General features: G+C 41.9%; 1 protein-coding gene across 2 annotated transcripts; it reads right to left on the bottom strand.

The window, feature by feature from the left end:
• Positions 1–498: 498 nt before the first annotated feature.
• Positions 499–11,057, bottom strand: LOC139048018 (uncharacterized). Of its 2 annotated transcripts, XM_070522361.1 has the most exons (11): positions 10,913–11,057; positions 9,508–9,696; positions 9,212–9,409; positions 8,265–8,317; positions 6,845–6,917; positions 6,586–6,656; positions 5,855–5,912; positions 5,429–5,643; positions 3,927–4,086; positions 3,048–3,174; positions 499–2,188 (listed from the first exon to the last, which is right to left on the bottom strand). In XM_070522361.1, exons 1-11 carry the CDS (start codon positions 10,926–10,928, stop codon positions 2,077–2,079), a joined length of 1,272 nt encoding a protein of 423 aa, XP_070378462.1. In that variant the 5' UTR covers positions 10,929–11,057; the 3' UTR covers positions 499–2,076. The 2 variants fall into 2 exon arrangements, with proteins under 2 accessions (XP_070378462.1, XP_070378461.1); XM_070522360.1 differs by lacking the exon at positions 10,913–11,057 and having other exon boundaries at positions 9,508–10,706.
• Positions 11,058–21,087: the final 10,030 nt, after the last annotated feature.

Genomic DNA, 21,087 nt, shown 5'->3' with positions numbered 1-21,087 from the left:
GAGGTCCGCAGGAAATCCCTGTGGATTTTCATTGGCCTTGATGAGGACATTGGTCAAATATGAAATGTCCTATAGGATATTTACAGGACTTGAAGAGAACATATTCATCCTTTTTGTCGAGTGGTATGGGATGTCCATGGGAATTTTTACAGGACTCGACAAGGACATAGTTGTAAATGATTCTTGTAGACAAACAGGTATTCTTGCAGGCAGCTTGGATGCATTAAAGGCGCCCAAAGCTACCCAGGAAGACCAAGCAGTGTGAGCAGTTAAAAGGAAATAGAAATATTGTCGCCTTGCCTGCACAACTCTAACAATGGGTACAAATATGCCATGTCGGAAGGTTGCTTCAGTCACTAGAAATGCAAGAAAGTTGCATGCAAAACGTGGCAAACATGAGTACATAATTTTTGTAGCAGTCATAATTCTATTCATACGAGTGTAGTGTTGATAGAGTTTCAGTAAATTTCGAGGTATATATACCTCGCTGAACAGAGCTTCAACATCAAATATAATTTTATTTTAGGAATTACAAAATTCTCAGTCAATATGACAGACACGCACACTAATCAAAAGCTCTGCACATAACTTGTGCATACCATGTGCACTTTCATTACGAGTAACTAGTCATTTTGTAAACTGCACAATGATATTTCCACACAAACACATTTCAAAACAGCATATTTATAACAATATTGTGAACAAAACTACCATCTCAAAAACTTACAGAAATAAAATTTTAAGAAAATATGTAAAGCTTTGGCATTCAAAAGGGGTACAAAGGTTATGCATACATCAGAAAGGCCATTTTTTTATTGGCAGTGATTGACATGCTTGTGATGTAAATAAATGCAATAACAGTTCACAAGAAGCGGAAAGGACTAGTTTCACACATTGCATGGACACTGTTTTCATGTCAAAAGCATCAGGCTAGCTGCTACAAAAAATTTATCTGACTAGGAGTGGGGCGCACACAGTAAAGAGAGGGTCGAAAGACAGGAATTTCTTTCTGGCTAGCAAAAGCAGACCAAAATCTGTGCACACCTTGTAACAGAAGGAAATTTCACGGCATTCGTAATATCAAAATGCGGCAGCTATATTGGTGCTTGTAATATGCCAAGATATAACATTCCTGACGTATTGCAAAAGCCTACCAGGAAATGTGCAAGAAAAGGACAACATCGAAAATACAATGCTAAAAACACGCCAACTGAATAAAAACTGAATTGAATGATCTGAATGAAAAACAATAATAGATACAATTACGAACTTAGCGACAAAGGACTTTCAAATGAGGCCTTTCAGCCAATGGCATCGACCAGTTCCGACAATGTCGCGATTAATCCTCTCGCATGAAATCGCAGGTGACTGCAAGTAGCTTGGTGGCGGTAAATGGGAATAATGCAAAATCTGGTCAACACCATTGATTGGAGGGTCTCCATAGAAGGGTATTTACCACTGCATTCCTGATCAGCATCCTGCATAAAAATAAAAAAGGCTTCACAGAAACACTTGCAAGAGCTGGTAGGCTTTTAGTATTCAGGTGAGGTACATTTGCTAGTTTGGGACAGCCATAAAACTTGAGAAACAAGCCGTAACCTGATCCGCTAATAGGAGAACAGGCTAAGGTGAAGTACAAGGGGATGGACACACATTATGCAGTAAAAAATAGTTTTACACTGCCAGTGCTCTTGGTAGTCTGTAAGGAACCACAAGACACCGCTGCAACACAAGGAAACAATTATGCAACAAAAATCAAAAGAAGCAGTTTACCCCATTTTAAAAGTAAACAATAATTACAAAATAATCAGTACGGACACACATTATGCAGTAAAAAATAGTTTTACACTGCCAGTGCTCTTGGTAGTCTGTAAGGAACCACAAGACACCGCTGCAACACAAGGAAACAATTATGCAACAAAAATCAAAAGAAGCAGTTTACCCCATTTTAAAAGTAAACAATAATTACAAAATAATCAGTACAATGTGGGGCACCCAAGAAAATGTGCAAAGCAAGATTGTTTGCAAGATACTGTCCACGACTAGTGGCATACAACATGGAAAATAGAGCTAAATTTACAGGTCAGAATCGTCATTGTCCGCTTCTATGTCCAGCAGCCTGTGGGACGTTTCCTCCATGATGCTTGCTTCTCCCAGGTCAGTTGGAAGTGCTGCTTCGTCATTGGTTCTGCAAGTTAACATCAACATCTCCATGAGGCTAGTGCTACAAGTATGTAGTTGTGATTTCCGCAAAGTAAATTTAAAATACAACCTTCGACTTCACATAATAATTATGTCATCCTGTTTTAAATCAGAGAATTTTTGCATTGTTTTCATTCCAATAACAATCCTGAAAGCTGCAAGACTCGCATTTGGCACAAGTCTTCACCATGAGTATACATGCCTGTGAACAATCATTGGCCAATGACATGCTGCCAATGATTTAAACCCTACCGGACATTTTTTTTTACATTTGCACCAAATTAGTCATTCTATACCTGTGCCACTATTTGTCAGGTGAAGAATAGATGGTATAGTGTATCAACTGTCACCTGTTCTGCTAATGGCTTGCGCCGACACTACTCTGTGCCTGAAGACAACGCAGTTGCCCCGCTCTCTTGGTGCTCGTTACACCTGAGCACTATGCAAGATTCCACACCGCGTCTCTAGACACATAATAAACGCACCCCCTACAACTGCAATGAATGAGCCTTACTAGCTGTAAACTGGACACATCATCATCACCATCAGCCTGACTATACCCACTGCCGGGCAAAGGCCTCTCCCATGTCTCTCCATTAACCCTGTCTTTTGCCAGCTGCACCCACCCTATGCCTGCGAACTTCTTAATTTCATCCGCTCATCTAACCTTCTGCCGCCTCCTGCTACGCTTGCTTTCTCTTGGGCACAGAGTCCCACAAAACAGAGGATAACACCTGACTCTCCGTTGTTTGTTAAAGCATTAATGGACTGGCAATGAAGAAAAGCAGGCAGTGATACTGGCACCTACAAGCTTTGGTGCCAGCTCACTAGATTTGTATCCATACCTGCCATTATCTGGGTGTTTAACAGCCTTGCGCTCCATTCTTTCTTTTGCATGTCGCAACCATGACTTTGTCACTTTCTCTATTTCAGCCACTGTTCCATCACAAGTAGTTCCGCTTGTTAGGACATCTGAAAAAATAAATACGCGCTTCAATTTACTGTTACATGACACCCTTCCTGCACAATGATAGCGAATGGCTTGAGAGCACCAGCTTGTTGTGGATATTACCTAAATCATACATAATTTCCACGTCATCCAATTTGTAGCATCAGGACAGAAAATACATTTTTGAAATTAGTACTAGCCTCATTTAACAATGATACATGGAAAAATAAGGCAGAAAAATCTTGTTTAAACTATATGCATGAAATTCCCGCACTACTATACAAGATTTATTTAGACACTGAGTGAAACAATCATATGATAGTCTGCACAGTTATTTGATACCTCAGGCGTCAGGGAAGACGAGCTAACAGATCACCGTGGTTTACCAAATAGCTGGCTACCTGGTAATAGCGAATAAACAAAGAATGCAATTTTGACCTTTGCACTGTCTTGTGAACCGCCACCAACATTCAGTCCTCCTTTTACCCGTCATGGTATGCGGGCAGAGGCAACTTATTCCTTCTTTTTGGCCCGCTTAAAGCTTTCATATTTTGTTTGCTATGCATTTGCTAAATGTTAAATAAGGTTATCTTTAATAATGCATGTCCTGTAAACTTAAGGCGCCCGTTTCTCACAAATAGAACTAGCAGTTTTCTATCAACCAGTAGTGTGTATAAAAACAGTGGTGCTGTACAGTCATTCTGAATTTATGACACCTTAGTAGTGACAAATTCTTTTACAAATCAACAAATTTATTACATGTATATGGTCATACCTAGCATCACTTCGCAGCATGCTGTCTCCCTGAAGTGGCGCTTGCCTTTTCCTCCTTGCCAACTGTAGTGCATAGCCACGTGATCAGAAAGCAGGTCCTTCAGGACCCTCCTCGTAGCATCTACGATGCCAGTTCCCCCAAGTTTCTTCCATCGTGTCTTCTGCAAAAAAAGTGCATCATAGTGAGTTAACGGAGTTAACAGACAATAAAAAGCCTGTCCAAGAAAAACACTACCAAGCACCCACTGACAAATCTATGTGCCAAGCCTTCCTTTAGTAAATTTCGATTACCCAAGTATTTCTATTATATAATATCTTGCCACACAAGCAGTTTCATTTCTCTAGTCAGATATGAAGTGGTTTTGGCTCTTGTGCTTACATAATGGCCAGAGCTTGATGCTATGCCATGCTAGCCACAGCTTTCTAGAGAAATACATTTCCTAAAATAGGAATGATGTCCAAGAGAACATATTCATGTCATCCAGTCATTCGTTTTTAATTTACAACTACTTCCTTCAGGAAAATTAAAACTGCAGGTGATAGGATGGAAAAAAAAAATAAAAATTGCGAGTCGGGAGTGAATCACACTAATCAGCAAGAGCTGCATTACTGTAATAAGCAGCAAAGCTTGACTAAGTACCTGCACAAGCTGCAACAATGGTGCCGATGTTCTCTGTACTGACGTTCATATCTTGGAGGTAATGGGATTTGGTGCAATGGTTAACTGATGACTGTGACCAGTTTTGTGTTTCTGCAATTAACGACTGCACATTTATGTGACAGCATTTGAAAGTTGGCACAAAAGTGCTAATGAAATGCATTGATGAGACAACCTTGGCAATGCATTCTCTGCACCTTGCCTTTGATTTGGCAGCTTGCACAAGGTTTTGCCTCCAGGCTTGGCAAAATTGCTTTTTCCAGCTTCAGTCATCGCTTTCTTCAGAGTACTATGCAGGTGTTTACCAAATGCATAGCTGTTACTATGCTTTTTTAGTACTTGAAAATCATGCATGTGCACAAAGCATCTCAAGAGCAACTTGGCAGCATATATGATGGCGTTCCCTACCTAACAACGTTTGCATGATACACAAGGTACAGCCTGCATACATGGTGTGGTCACCCAATCAAAGAAATCAGCTGTGCATGGTCATGTAAGAAGTCAAAGCCAACAAAGGTAGTGCAAAATACAAGCGCTCTATATGCCCGTCTCATAATCTTTTCGTGCCACTTCCAGCCACAGACGCAATGCAGCAAGTGCTACAAGTAGCGCTGAGGACGAAGCCAAGTATGTAGCTTCCCCAAGCAGCTTTCGAAGTAATATTTTTCAACTAGTTAGAAGCTCTCCTCACACTCCCTCAGCAGACAGTAGCATGAAGAGTTGTACAGATGTGACCTCGCATGAACACCTTTTGAAAGCAAGCACCACGCAAACATAAATGCTCAGCACTGCCTTTTGCACATGGCATGCAGAATCATGTTATGCAACTAGGAAAGTGTAGTTACCAGTTGCTTTTTCATGGTTGCCGAACCTTTCAGCGAATCATCAAATTCCAAAAATGCGTCCAAGTTTTGCGGCACTTCTATGTCATCCACATCATCGTCCAGATTATTCATCCGTGATCTCACCCAGGATGTCAGGAAGTTCAATTGTGACGAATGTTCAAGCTGCCGGTACCGAATGCCATGAAGCAGTCTTAGAAGCTCTGGCTGTAGTGCACCTAGACATTGCAACAACACATTAATATCAGAAAGAAAAAGCTTCAAAATAACAGTTCAATTATCCTGAATATGTGTGCACACTTCTTGCAATGCCTGTCAAGCCCTTGTGATGCACTCTGCATTGATGTCCATAGAATACCACCTTTGGACATGCAATAAGTCCAAAACTAATATGCTAGCATTCAAATCAAATGAGCTTGCAATACTAACTTTGGTCACATTTTGGTGCTGGTGTCATGTCCTTCCTTCGCGTAGATTCTTTAGCAACCTACAAACAGAGGAAAACAATACCACTCTTCTGCACAGTCACCTCAACATACATGTAAAGATCATTACAAGCAATATTAGTAATGTTTATGGCTTTGCTGAGCAAAAAAAAAAATTGGGAATCAAAAGCAAAGCAAGCTTAACAGCCGCAGAGACTAGGAATGTTTCCCCATATGTTAGTAGTAGTGAGCCGGTTACTTTTTGAGAGAAAGGCATTAGGAGACAGCTCGTGCAATTAAGATAAGCCCACCCATGAAAATCAGTGAAAAAAGCAACTTTATTTTTATAGCTACACAGAACTGATGGCAATAAGGCATTAAAAAAAATCAGTTCTAAAAATTTCAGCACACTACACAGCAAATTTCACTTGCACAGAAAACGCATGCAATAAAAACTAGGGTAATATGTCATGTTTGAAATGGAAGGTTTGTCTGCAGTACTATTTGCACATGCACTTGAAGACAGAGGTTAATGAAACTACAAAAAGATGACACAGTTCCTAAAGAGTAACACATGCAGTCTATTGAATGCTTACATGCATTCAGTGGGTTAATTCTTAAACACTCCTATATTCATCAAAAGTACTTCATTGCACACTATAGTAGCCCACTGATTTATGCCTCTGGCTTTGCAACTGCCAAATATGGCACTACGTTGTAATTAGCAGTACAAACCTCGTTACTCTGGCTGCTGTGGCGCAATGTCCCAGCAGGAGCAGTGCAGTGACGAGGAGAGGCCTTGCTGCCTGCAGATTGTTGCATAAGAAATGTGTTCATGTTGACCTAAGAAGGTGCACTTAGGATGGCTTACCCTCCCAACCAAAGCACAGGAACAGACTAATATTAATTTCAACAAAGCACAGTGTTTTAATGGCATTTAGGCTTCGAACACAGTGCAGCCAAGGTTCACTAAATGAAAATTAAATGTTATTACCGGTAGCTGCTGAAATCTGGGTGAGTGGGCCCTTTCTTCTTTTCACTAAAGGTTGCTTCTTTGGCTGCTTTACCTGCAAGCAGACGGCTGTCAGATCATTTGCCCTATGTTGGTCAACTTGGTATACTTAACGAAAGTGAGACTAGGATGCAGTTTTCATTTATGCAAAATCAAGCACCTAGCTTGGCTCAGTGCAGCAGGCGAAAAAAAGAAGGGGGAATGAATAGTTGTATCAGAGGATGCATTATAGTGAATATAACACAGTAATATACACACCACAAACACGATCTGGTATGTCAGAGATCATGTAGCAACAATGTGAGAAAATACATTTAATGGCTGCGAGCAAATTATGGCAAGAATAAATGTGCATGGTTAACTGTTTTAAGGCTCAATGCAAGCAAATTCTGGTTGGTTTATGTTTTGGTTTATGGCGTTTAACGTCCCAAAGCAACTCAGGCTATGAGAGACGCCGTAGTGGAGGGTTCCGGAAATTTCGACCACCTGGAGTTCTTTAACGTGCACTGACATCGCACAGTACACGTGCACCTTGCGTTTCGCCTCTATAAAAACACGGCCTCCATGGTCGGGATCGAACGACTCAGTAGTCGAGTGCCGTAACCACTGAGCCACCGCAGCGGGGCTGCAAGCAAATTCTGGTCAATCCTATGCAGGTTATTGTAAACTGTGATTGAGAATGAAATGCCAGAAACAAGATAGTCATAAACTCAGATGACCTAAGTATTACACTGCTGCTGCCTTAATGACTGATGCGATGGTGCTCCTAAACAAGTTGCATTTAAAGACAAAGGTGAAAGATGAAAAGTTGCTAGCATATCAACGATGCATGAAACTTGTTTTGTCTGCTTTCAATAAGCCTGACGTCATGCAAGTAATGGTTCCAGACTGCCAAAGTATTATATATTGGTTGCATTAAGGACTGGCCTTATAATAACGTAAGATTTGCATTATTGAAGCTCACATACTCTTTAGGGAAAAAACATTTTTCCGCAAATACCCAGGTTTTTCTTGTAGTGGCTTTGGTTGCAACAGAGTACTACGCTTTTGAACATGACTTGTTAACAGTGAGTATATTACCAAAATAGTTTATTCAAAACCCTTGCTCAGTGTTGAGTGGTTAAAAGTATTAGGCCATGAAGTAAAACTTCTAATGAACGACATTACAGCATTTCAGTACAATTTGCATTTGAATGACCCCAGATGCAAATCAAAGCGAATGAAGTGTTTAGCTAGAGTGGTACCAAGGTAATGTAATATTATATAGTAGAGTTGTTCGCATACAGGTGAATTTGCAGGCCTCAGTGTATCTAGCCAAGCATCCTTTAAATCAGATATACTGAGCACACAGTTGCCCACAGGTGAATATGAAATGAAAAGACAGAGTGGAAAAAGAACACACCCACATAGCTGTCGAGGCACCGGCACTGCAAGGAAGAGACTCCTCTTGTGAATCTGCGCAAATAAATATTGCATAAATTAAAACAGGAGTTCAAATTTGGACCCTGAATTTATTATCCATGAAATGAAACAAACTTTGCCTGCTGCAGTGGCTCATGGATCTGGCTCTCAGCTACCCGTCCCTGTGTACTGTGCATTGTCAGTGCACATTAAACAACCCCAGACGGTTGAAACTTCATGGCAGCCATCCACTAGGGTGCCCATTTATCTCCTCTTTCTTTCACCCCCTTCTTCACAATTTCCCCATGACACAGTCTACATGCTTATGGTTTAGAATGCCAAGGCTTTAGACGGAATGTCCTAGGCAACAACCCAACTCAGCAATAATGAGTAGTGACCTTGTCTACAATATTTCCAGTTTTGAAGAAGTGGTTGATTAAAAAATTAACTTTAATTACAGGGTTCAGGAATAAAAAGTCAGGAAAATGTAGATCACACTGAGAAACAGCAATCTAAGCTGTTTCCAACCCAATACCATTGAGGCATGTCTTTTCTGACCTGAAAAAAATGTCCGCAAAATGCACTGCAGCTGCCAATGCCACTGTCAAGCAGCTGTTTTTGTATGCTGCAAACAGATGAGTAATGGGAACATTGTTAAAAATATTTTAACGCAACGCTTTTAATGTGATCCCCAACTTTGTATTCATGAAACCAAAGATGGGAAATTTAATTCATCCCGATTAATTTACTTTGCAATACATCTCCCTCTCAACAATTTTCAGTAGGTTGCCGTCACCTAGAACACGTCCTTTCTAAAACCTTGGTTCAGCTTAGTTGAACAGCTAGTGTGCAAAGGTTCACGCAATAATATATTGTGTGTACAAATCTATTACTACATTTTTACATTCTTTTAATTGCCTTAGCTGCACTGAAATTGCAGATCCTTACCACTTAGCAGTTCACAGGCTGCAAAAGGCATTCTGGGAGGTGTTGGTGGAGTTGGAAGACTGTATGGCTCAACAGACTCATCTGAGCTGCTATCGAACTGCCGCTTTTTCTTCCTCCTCCTTGGCTCGTCAGGGTCTGTATCCAAGTTTGACGTGAGCTCTGCTTTGGAGAGCTTATTTCTTGCTTCTTTATAATTATCTAGAAGAAAAAACAGATATCATTATTTATAAAAAAAGCAAACCTTAAAGTGCTGAACAAACTGGTACAAATTTCCTTAATAAAAATGCACAACTTACCATACATACCAAGAACCACACATGTGGTTTGAATCCATCCTGAACCTGGCTCAGTGCAGCTTCTCACCATCTCTTGCACATTTTTAGCCTTTTGTGGCCACATACACATTCCACCACGTATCCAGCTGCGTCGTACCACAGCAACAGCATCTCCTTCGTCAGGAAACTTGACAATGGCAAAATCTCCATCTTTGAAGAAAACAATAAACATTCTTTACAAATGATATGCGCTCAGTGGCAAGCGAAAGAAATTACACTGATAATTAAAGATGCATAGTAGTCTGATAGCAGTCATTCACATGAAAAGACCTTTCTGAACCAATGAAATGAATGCAATATGGAACAGGGTGTGAAAATTCAACATACAAGCAACTGCAAAAAAAATAGATTGTGCGGTGGTATATTTAACTAGAACAAGAAACAGAGCCTCGCTTAGGCAAAAGGGGAGAACTACTGGTTATGGTTGCCACATGACACTACAAACATTCACATAGCCTTTGCTGATTTCACACATCATTCCCTGCCCACTTGCTCAAGTCCGTGCAACCAAACTCATAATACAACCACTGTATTTTTAAACTACTTTAATTGCAGTCCAGCAACCCAATCATTTAGTTTCTGTTCGCTTCTTTTTTAATGAAAATAGCTAATCCTTTTACAAGCATAGTTTAGAGTAAGACAACCATATGTACATTATTTATTGGTATAGCAACTGTACAGGCTCACATATATGCCGGGAAAAAAAAAAACAGCAAGGCATCCCTAGAAAATAATATTTGCCGATAAAAAAAAACAAGGTGTTGTGGAATAAAAACCAAAATTATCATAGAAAGAGGAAAGCCTAAACCCTATTTATAAGCTTCACTGCCAGGAGAGATTTGCGAGTATTACTGAACATGACTTCGCTGACTTATCTCCCAAAAAGAGGCATATCCAGAAAAGCAAACAATTCTAAGTGAAACACCAAGGCAACATTATTGAACATGTAAAAGAGGAAAAATGGCAAAACCATTGCCAAATGGAAGCTTCACACACTTGCACAATACTTCAGAAAATGGCCACACAGGAAGAGGAGAGGGGTTAGAGACAAAGAACACACTGAGAAGTGATGACAAGCAAGGGTAGTCATAAAGGTCACGTTTAACAGAAAACTTATGACCAACAAGAAGCACATCTCTAGAGTGATATTCCACCACAATGTTCACAACATCAATCAACCGCCATGCATAGCGAGTCGCGGTGCCGCGGTGATCTTATGCAGCTAAACAACACATGCATACATGTCATGCTCCTTTGGGACGAATACAACACGCCATACAGGACTAAGACTAAATAACGGCTCCATGGCCACCTTAGGTCCTGCGTGCAAAGGAGGCGTATGAACAAGATGTGAAAAATTACTTACCTTTGGACGTGCTCATGGCCACACCACCGCCGTTCGCTTCAAGGCGTCTTGCAATCGCGGCGCGCGTAGACAACGCAGACAAACTAAAAGCCCGCCAAAAGCCGGACACGCCGAAACACACGCAGCCCGCGCTGCCGAAAGGAACAAAGCGGCACACGGCAGGACCGCAGCACGTCAAATGCTTCATATATGCATCAGTTATAATTTGTTTTAACGTAGACATAAATGAAAAAAACGCATTTGTTTTTAAATTTGTGTCCAAGTATTTTTCAGCTTGGTATTTATTTTTATTTATTATCAACTGCCGACATCTGAGCGCGGCAAACTTCAAACTTCGAGGAAAAACCTATAAATAGAATGCGTTGCACACGTGCTGAACATGAGGTCGTGTTTAGATGCCAGATTGATCGAAAAGCAAAGAAACGACTCGAACACTCCCCTCAAGGCCGCAGTGTTTATTATATATCTGATGCGGCGAAAATATATTGGGCAGGTTATTTGAGAGACATGCATCCATGTAAAAGGCACCTGATATTAAAAGTGAACATATATCCAGGTAAAGGAAGCTACTGCGAGAGCAGGTCTTACAAAACTTTGCACAAAATTGCGCTAAGAATGCATATCAAGTAAGTGTTCGCATTATAACCCGAGCGGGATATCCAGGGGATATCGTGTCAGGACATCTAAAAGGAGGACTTCCCACGGACATCCTGCGGAAGTACGCAAATGAGCTGGGATATGCGGATACGATTCGGATATCCCTGGGAGCTGGTGTTGTCACTGGGTAAAGCTTTCTTTTAAGGCGGAAGCCTCAAGTGGCTCGTACTCCCGATGGTCTGGAAAACGCGGCATGCGGTACAGAAAGTCACGTGAGCTCGCCTCGCGCTAACACGCGCTCGTGCCACTGCTCGCGTGTTCGCCATCGTTTTCCTCCACAGCTGGCGCCGACGCCGCTCGCCGTAGGAATGAACAAGCAAATTTAATTAAGATAGAGTAAATTCAGGCACTCGAACCCGCGACATTCGGCGGTAGTCTCACCCTCGAGCTTATAACAAAACAAATAATATGCAAACTTCTATTTAGATTTGTGTCAGACGGGCACATTTGGAAGGCCTTCTAGTCGACGGCCATCCAAACGCCATAATTCTATCGACTCAAAGGAGTTGTCGTGCTGCTACACGGCACTTTTGAAAGGCCGTTCAGTGGTTGCGGCGTTTCTCGCCAAATTGTGTGGCGCTGCGGATCTTTATTTTCGTTTTCATGTCACGAAAAGTTAAACAACATTAAAACCACTTAAAAGCGCTATAATTTCTTTTATGTTTGTTTACACATTTAAAAAAAACTCGTTTATACATTGCCATACATATATGTTTAGCTTTTTGAGTTGTTTGAGTTTGAGTTTTGCGCCGCTGCACGTCGCTGTTGTCGAGAGTATGTGCAGTTCGCACATATCAAGTGGCAAAAATACTTTATCGAATAATTAATAACACTCGTATATAGTGTTTTTAGAGCATTTTGGTTTGATTTGTTATTTCTAACCATGAGTACGAGCACACTGAACGAGAGGGCATGTTCGCGCTGTTTCCGTTTCCGTTGCTCACAGGCCATCGAGATTTCGATAGAGTTGTAAGATGCTCCGTTGACTCGATAGACTCTTGACTCGGCAGACTTCGAAACCGCCCGTGTAGCAGCTCGAACTGGACCTTTGAGTCAACTGACTATCGGTTGGAAGGCCTTCCAAACGCCCGTGTGACACGGGTATACACTTGTCCAGGGTGCCGTCTTGGAGAGCACAACACACAAGTCTTCGGGTCGATATGTTGCACCTATATGCCCATGGATGACTAACGACATCCTACGTATATTGAAGGAGAAAGAAAAATGGCACGAGAGATGGAAACGTGCTAAAAGTAATAATTATCTAAGTCACGTTAATTAAGCGTTTCAGGAACCTGTCGATATCTCTACTGCGTAAAAGAAAACAAGAGTACTACTCTTGCCTTATCATTAATGCTCAGGGCAACACAAGTAAAATTTGGAATATTATAACAGGTGCAGTAGGGCTCCGTTCATAGCAGCGTGTATTGCCTGATGAGCTTGACCAGGAAAGAGCTGATGGATTTAACGAGTATTTTGAAAATGTAGGACCGTAACTAGCAAACCAGCTACCTCAAGTCACCGATAGTACGCAGTCTATCCAATCAGTGGTGAATACTATTGTATTCAGGATATCACAGCGGATGAAATAATACCGGTTGTTAAAGAGTTAAGAACCAATAAGGCAGCTGGGCTTGATCAAATATTTGTTAAGCTAATTAAGGACAACATAGATATATTAGCGGGTCCCCTCCTTCATCTATTTAATCACTCTCTTGATTACGAAGTATATCCTTCTCAATTAAAAATAGCAAAAGTAGTTCCGGTTTACAAGGACGGAGATCGTTCTAATCCATACAGTTGTAGGCCGATTTCAATTAATAGCGTTATGAACACAGTTCTTGAAAAGACGTACTCTCTGTGCACATAAACAAATCCATATCCAAATACAATATCCGGAGCCCCACCAACATGGCTTCAGACCTCAGAAATCTACTTCCGCTGTTCTCACCCTGACGCACCAACTCGATAACGCTCTCCAGCAGAATAAAATTGCATTCGTTGTCTATCATGACATAAAAAAGGCCTTCGATACAACTGACCATCAGGTATTACATAGCCAGATTAACAATCAAGGGTTTAGGGTTAAAATCCTGAGCTTACTTAAAAGCTACCTCAGTAACCGCAAGCAGCATGTAATACTTAAAAATTATACGTCTACTTCACAAATCGTACTAATGGGTGTGCCATAGGGTTTCGTTCTTGGACCCATGCTCTTCTCACTCCACATAAATGATCTCCCTGCAACGCTTAGGCATTCACAGGCTCTGATGTATGCTAACCACACCGCCCTTGTATTCACTGGAGATGGTTTGCTTGATATTCACGATAAAATAAACGCACAGTTAGATACTGTTTTTAAGTGGTTCACGTCCAATCAACAGACCCTTAATCTTAGCAAGATTAAGTATACAGTTTTTCATTGCAGTAAGAAACAACTCAATACTGAAATACTGGACATATCACTACGAGGTACAAAACTACAGCAAGAAGTTTCTTACAAATATTTCTTCACATTCACATTCTTCGATTGAGACACGCACTGAAAAACTCATATTAAATACTTTTATTCCAAGCTTGCTTATGGATGTTACATTATTGATAAGGCTCTAGAATGATTAAAATACCCTGTCCTACGCATTCTTTACTTTTCATTCATTCAGAGTCACATATCCCATTGTATTGAGTCATGGGGGAACACTTTTGTAACTTACGTTGATTCTGTATTTCGCCTGTAAAAATACGCATTAGGAACTATCACTTCATCTGGGAGCACACAATCTAGTACGCACTTTTATAGCTCATTGCATGTGTTGCCAGTGCATTCATTGTATGAATCGAAAATTGCTGAGGTCATTAACAGTATATAATGAGAACCAATTTATTTTATTTATTTATTTATTTAAAAATGTCCTTACAGGCCTCGTATGAGGCATTTGGTAAGGGGGGCGTTACGATAAGATTAACAGAGTATATAGAACATATAAAAAACATAATAGACATACATTATTAATTGACAGTGAAAAAATATATGCCTATCTTATACAAGCCAATACAAACCAATGATCCACTTCCCATTACTTTGTTTAAAATCCCGTTACGAAACACAAGAGCTGCAACTAACCAGTGTTTTAATCTACCTCCACGTCGTAATCTGTAAGTGAAAAGGCTCGTGGAATTTAGCGGCGCACTTGTTTGGAATTCCCTGCCAATACATAGAAAAGAAGCCCGTAACTTTAGGTCTGCTGTGAGAAAATTCTTTTTCTAAAAATACCGTGGACTAAAGTACACTTGCTTTACATTTACATTCCTGCCTAAGTTATGCATGTCATTTCCAATGTTATGTATTACGTCTGTTTTGTTTGCTCGCGTGCGTGAAGGATAAAAATACACTGAGTTTATATTTACCTTCGTGCCTAAGTTATGTATGTCAATTTTATTATTATGTATTATGTCAGCTGTTTTGTTTTCTCGGGTGCCGCGTTTTTTGTATCCTAAGTTGACGTTGAACCGGGGCTAGCCAATGGCTATAGGTCCAGTAATGCTTTTGTATTTTGTAAAATATGTTGTAAATAAAGAATGAATGAATCAATCTAGAAGTCGAAACCACGACCTTTGGTGGTATTAGGAGGCATGTAATTAGTTCACGGTTAATTGTTATATAGTTAATTAGGGCACTGGTACTCTCGACATTTGGTGGGAATCGAACCCACGATCTTTGGTATTAATTAGGGCGAAGCTACTTAAGGCACAGTTAATTAAGGTAGCGTCAATTAAGGCACTCTAACCGTAGGCTATATCTTCCCACTTCTTGCACGCAGGTAATTGGGGAGGCCTCCTCCGTTTGATCTTAAATAAGAAATACCTCGTGTTTGCCACGCTTAGATGAATTCAGTGTCGACACGCCCCATCACGCGTGTTAAGGCCACATGACATGCGAAGCTCGCACATGTGTCGGATCACAAGTCCGTACTGCCATGTTGTGAACTGTGCCCGTCATTTCATTTTTCGTCCTCTTCATCTTGAGTAACGTGCTAGGCATGCCAGCCGCCTTGCAAACCTCTCCAAGATTCATTAAAGAGTATCTATCTATCTATCTATCTATCTATCTATCTATCTATCTATCTATCTATCTATCTATCTATCTATCTATCTATCTATCTATCTATCTATCTATCTATCTATCTATCTATCTATCTATCTATCTATCTATCTATCTATCTATCTATCTATCTATCTATCTATCTATCTATCTATCTATCTATCTATCTATCTATCTATCTATCTATCTATCTATCTATCTATCTATCTATCTAATCTCCCCCTCAGTAGCAGTTTCATGTACCACTGCGTTTAAGACTACAATATGAGAGAAGTTATTACTTCAAAGGCCATTATCGCACAATTAGAAAGGTTAATGTCGTTATTTATTTATTTATGCATTTATTTCGATGACACTTTCTACGATTCGAAAACAAGCACTATACACTGTGTAAGTAAATAAGAACAGTGTGCCTACCAGGTAGCGCACGAAGTAAGTTTGCAAGTTAAATGTTTACATTATGGGTTACGTGCCAGAAACCACGATCTGATCATGAGGCACGCCGTTGTGGGGCACTCCGCATCAGTTTTGAACACCTGAGGTTCTTTAGCCTTTGATCTATATACACGGGTGTGTTTTTTTTATTTATTTATTTATTTTGCATTTCGCCCCCATATAAATGCGGCCGCCGTTGCTGCAGGATTTCGTCCTGTGACCTCATGCTTAGCAGCGCAGAATGAGCTAAATGGAGGCCTGCTATATTTGTTTCTGGATGTAAGCCTCAAGCGCCACACAAAAGACCTGAAGAGTAGATTCGTGGATTAGACGACGCCAAACTGGACAGAGTATACAGCATGAACGCGTATACATGAACGAGAAGCGGCAAGGTCAAAGAGCTGCGAGAACAATAGTTGAAAATAAGTAAATAAATAAATAAATAAATAAATAAATAAATAAATAAATAAATAAATAAATAAATGTGCGCTGAATCACTTGACATCGAACCCACCAGAAATTAACTTAGACTATATACTGGACATTTCAGGAAATACTTCAAGTCACTTTTAAAAGTAGCAGAGCAAGAGAGAAGGCTAGTTTTTCAACAACGTATCATTCGCTGTGAAAGACGTCGGCATATCTGCAAAGATCACCTACTAATGTGTGGAATAATTAGGGTGCAGTGTTCTCAGTTTAAAAAAAAAGACGGTGACAGTCTACTGAGTTTATTTTGGAGAATTCGACTTTAATCGAGAAAGGTCAGGAAGACCGAGGCTAATACAATGTTATTGCCAGCATGCTACACCTTTTGAACAAAGAAAAAAAAAGGTCCCAACTCACCAAGACCTTCCAATCGCAATCTAAAGTTGTGGCACGAAAGTTGAATGACAGTGTCGTATAAGGATCGTTTCTTATAGCATAAGGTACAGCGCTGCACTGACAACATTCTGGTTACACGTGCGTATACAGTGTTAAGAATGGCGAGCTACAAGACAAAATTGCCACCCAATTACGACAAAGGGGCAAGACGCGCATTCCGCACTCTTCGTCGCTACAGGTAGGAGGCGTTCGAAGAACCGGCCTTTGCGCTGTTAAGAATGGCGAGCTGCTAAGCAAGATTGCCACCCGATTACGACAAGGGAGGCAAGACGCGCATTCCGCACCCTCTCCGTCACTGCAGCTAGGAGGCGTTCGAAGAAGCGGCCTTTGTGCTGAAAACCGCTTCCTTCCTCCAGCCCCATCGACATTGTGACGGGATGAGTTCGGTGTGTGAACAATGGTTTCGGAGTTCCCCAACGTGGACCTGATATGACACGCATGGACAAGCTGCCGTGGGGAAGCCGTATTTTGGTGCTTCTCACGCTTCGGCGTGACGCAAAACAACAAGCTACCCTCGATCGGCACCGATACTTCCCGGAACGGCACCCCTCCAACGCCGTCGTTTGGGCATCGGAATGTGTGTGCCTTTGTGTCTGTAAACTGATCTGCAGAGCAGCGGCGAGTTGGTGATTAGTAAACGAACAGTCGCCGCCTCGTATGGCCGGCGGATCGAGTGTATAAAAACTGTGGTTGTGCGAATGCTGAGGACACTTCTCTTGAGCAGTCATGTTAGACTGAGTCACTTCTCTCATGCAGTCCTGTTGGACTAATACTCTTTTTTCTCAAGCAGTCATGTTAGACTGATTTAATTTCTGTAAATAAACCCTTTTTCCTCGTTCTCGATGAGAAAGAGTTCTTCACTTCATCAACGATCTCAGCGTAAATAAGTTGGACGACAGCATGGGCCAGCTACCTTCGAATTCATGCCGTACTCCAATCTTGGCAAAGGGCCACGGACGATGGGATTGAGCCCCCAATCCTGACAACAGTTGGCCCAGATGTGATGTCCGAAATGTCCCGTGACTGCTCCACATCTACGAGAGCATCTTCAAACTTTGCTCTTTGTGCCCCTGGCATGATTCAAGCCCTGCAGCAAGAGCTGTGTGAATGTCTGCAGTACGCTGTCCTTGAAAACCTGGTACCGGTCGCCTTTTAGCGATCACACTTGATGACTTGATCGACCAACTTTAGGTACCGTGGCAATTCGCCTTCTTAGCTTGCCTGTCTCAAGTGTAAGCGTTGAGAGGGTATTCTCTTGATAAACAGAAAAGAGTGGTTGCGTAATAAAGAAGATAACTTGAGCGAACACATATGTGTGTATTGTAATCAAAGTAATCGGGACTTAAGTGGAAGAATAATGTGCGGTTGCTGTCTGTTCTCAATGTCTCACTCGCTTGTACTTGTGTGCGTGTTTCGTCACTCCTGCTCCAGTTTGATGAATACACGCGTCATGTTTTTATGCCTGTCATATTACGTCACTTTATTTTAACAGTAACGCTAAAACCGGAATACATACCAACCGAGGAAAACCGCCAATGTGTGTAGCTGTATATGTATATTCACCGGAAAAAAAAACGAAAACATGCTTTAAAAATAAAACAAATTCAAAACGCTGAAACGTAGGCATAAATAAATAAAATTCGCTTGTTCTTTTTTTAATATCGCTTTATTTACGCCGAAGAGACAGTCCCTTCGGCTAATGCGCTGTATCCTAACTGTAGCGTGATTCTTGCCTGAAGCCTTGACGATGCTGCTGTTCTTATTATCCGTCTTTTTTATCACGCTACTTCATTAGCCTACGTTGGGGGCACGTTGGGGAGTGACCTTGTTTTAATGGGCAAAATAGACATTTATGTCAGCACCCAGTTCCGCCAGCGTCGTTGCTCCGTTTTGCGTCTTCACTGTAAAGCGGCATGTGATGCAGCGAAGATGCAACATAGAGCAACTTTCGAGGCCAAAGTTTCGTCCCGCTCAACAGAAAAAGTACGTGGTCTCGAACTTACTTGAACCAAGATTAAAGAAAGGCGCGGAACACGTACGGACACAGTATAGAAAGAGCACTCCTTCCACTTAGCAACTTAAGAACGTTCAAGAACGCTCAAGGACACGGACAAAGCGACTGTCTAAGCGCAAGCGCCGATTTCAGTACATAAACAATTTTGATGCGAAAGCGTCAAATGGCCCATTGAGCGATAAGGCCGGCGCCTGTAGTCTCTAGCTGTGAAACTGCACCTAAACTCCCATTGGCTGCGACGCCATGCCACGGCCGCGCGTCGACGGAGCCGAGCGAGCGAAAGGGCACACTTGCTGCCGTGTTGGCGCGCGAGGTGTTGCGTGAGGGCCACGTCACGTCGGCGCCACGTCGACGCCACGTCGGCCTCTCTCCTCCCTCCCGGAAGCCGGCGCGCGGAGCTTACCTCTCTCTCTCTCTCTCTCAGCTCTACTGAGCTTAGATGCTGCTCACGCCTGCCGGCCTTGGTGGCCGCTGCTGCTTCCTGAGTCTCTCGTTGCGCTGAACGTCGGTGGCATGCGGCGTTGGCACCACAGGCTGTAGCACGAGCAGTACGTGCCGCTATGGTGCATTACTGGCAGCGCAAAAGCTGAAGGACCACTCAGCGGCGTTCGATTCGACATTATTGCTTTCGCATTCACAACTCATAAGAAGTGCCCTCGGATTTCCCATTAAAAACGGGGCATAATTGCAGTTTGGAAAATCTGGGCAGGAACATTACCGAAATCTGAACAAAGTCTGGCCATTGAAGACCAAGAAATCGAAACACGTCCCCGCACAGTGCACGGAGCGCCAGAAAATAAGTTCAGTTTGCTTTTTATTCGCATTAAATTGTTGATCATGTTCTGCCCACCAAAACACACGCTACTTTGTTCTATACCACTGAACCAAATTACGAAGAACATCTTCAGCGGCTGCTCGCTTTATCTGTGTTTTTTCTGCTTATTAATTCCTAAAGTCGGCTGTAGAAAGATAGCTACGCTTCGGCAGAGGCGAAAAGTTTAAATCTGAGTGCTGTTCTTTTTAAGTCCTAGTCGTAAGCACCCTCTGCTTTTCTTGGCGAACGCACTCACTCAATGTCAGGTTTCATCGTTTCTTCCTTTAGCAGAACCGTCCAATATTTCTGCTGCAGAATCTAACGTTTCAAGTTGCTCCTCTGCGCCAAGTTCGGCTGTTTCCAGCCTCATTGTGATACTCGTTATAGATCCAGTTTTATAAATGGTTCTCGAGGCCACGTAAGTGCCTCCGCACATTTCAAACACATATCATTCTCGGAGGGAAAGAGCTAGGATGTCTGCAGTAATCCGAACATCTGTTTTGATATCTCGCATAGGCTTACATGCAACATTGCGGGATTTGATTGCTAGCCTGGTCCATAGCTCTTTAAAGACTTTACACCTTCGTGTACTAAGGCTCCATGCAGCATACACTACAGTTAGCACAAGATACAAAAAATTTCCTGTCAAGATACAATGCTCCAATGGATTTACGGAAAACCTCTGACGTTTCCTAAGTGAGTGCTTCCAATGAAAATGAAACCATGTAGTTCCGATAAGGTCCTGGTTGCGATAAAGTCTGGCGCTCTTTGGCCACATCGGGCGCATGCGCCTATGAACTCCAATCATCATCATCATCATCATCATCATCATCATCCGATTAGGTCACCCTTTCGATTTAAGACCTGCAGTCCTGCATGAAAACGGATGTATTTCCGACATGAACCATTGTGGCAAGTGGCGCATGACACATGATGTGCATGAAATAAATGTGTCACTTTCACAGTTCCTGCAAATTGGAATGAACGAAAGACAGTTTGCAGCTCAAGTGACCCGGACGGCGAGGGCACATATGCAGATGAAACCACGAGCGATCCCTGTCAGGCGTAAATATTACCAGCAGCTCAATGACAAAGTGAGTAGAAGCGTGTCTTCTTAAACACGGGAAATGTTAAAGAAAATTTGGACGTCAGTGACAATCTCTACGTTTTCCCGACACCCAAAGTAATTTCGGCACGCTTCGGGGCAACGATGCTGTTAGAAACCAGGTCCAAGCAATTCGGCAGGTGCACGTAGCTGACACTAACATCGG

Source organism: Dermacentor albipictus, chromosome 7 (assembly GCF_038994185.2).
Source record: "Dermacentor albipictus isolate Rhodes 1998 colony chromosome 7, USDA_Dalb.pri_finalv2, whole genome shotgun sequence".
Classification (NCBI taxonomy): Eukaryota; Metazoa; Arthropoda; class Arachnida; order Ixodida; family Ixodidae; genus Dermacentor; species Dermacentor albipictus.
Note: the sequence above shows the minus strand (reverse complement) of the source record. Positions and strands in the feature narration are given on the sequence as shown.

Excerpts from the sequence above, each read along its gene's own strand:
- LOC139048018 (XM_070522360.1), bottom strand. The coding sequence starts at position 9,718 with ATGTTTATTGTTTTCTTCAAAGATGGAGATTTTGCCATTGTCAAGTTT. Across the intron at positions 8,318-9,211 it reads AGCCTGTGAACTGCTAAGTG|ATTCACAAGAGGAGTCTCTT; the intron begins GTAAGGATCTGC and ends TTATTTGCGCAG. Across the intron at positions 5,913-6,585 it reads ACAGCAGCCAGAGTAACGAG|GTTGCTAAAGAATCTACGCG; the intron begins GTTTGTACTGCT and ends CTCTGTTTGTAG.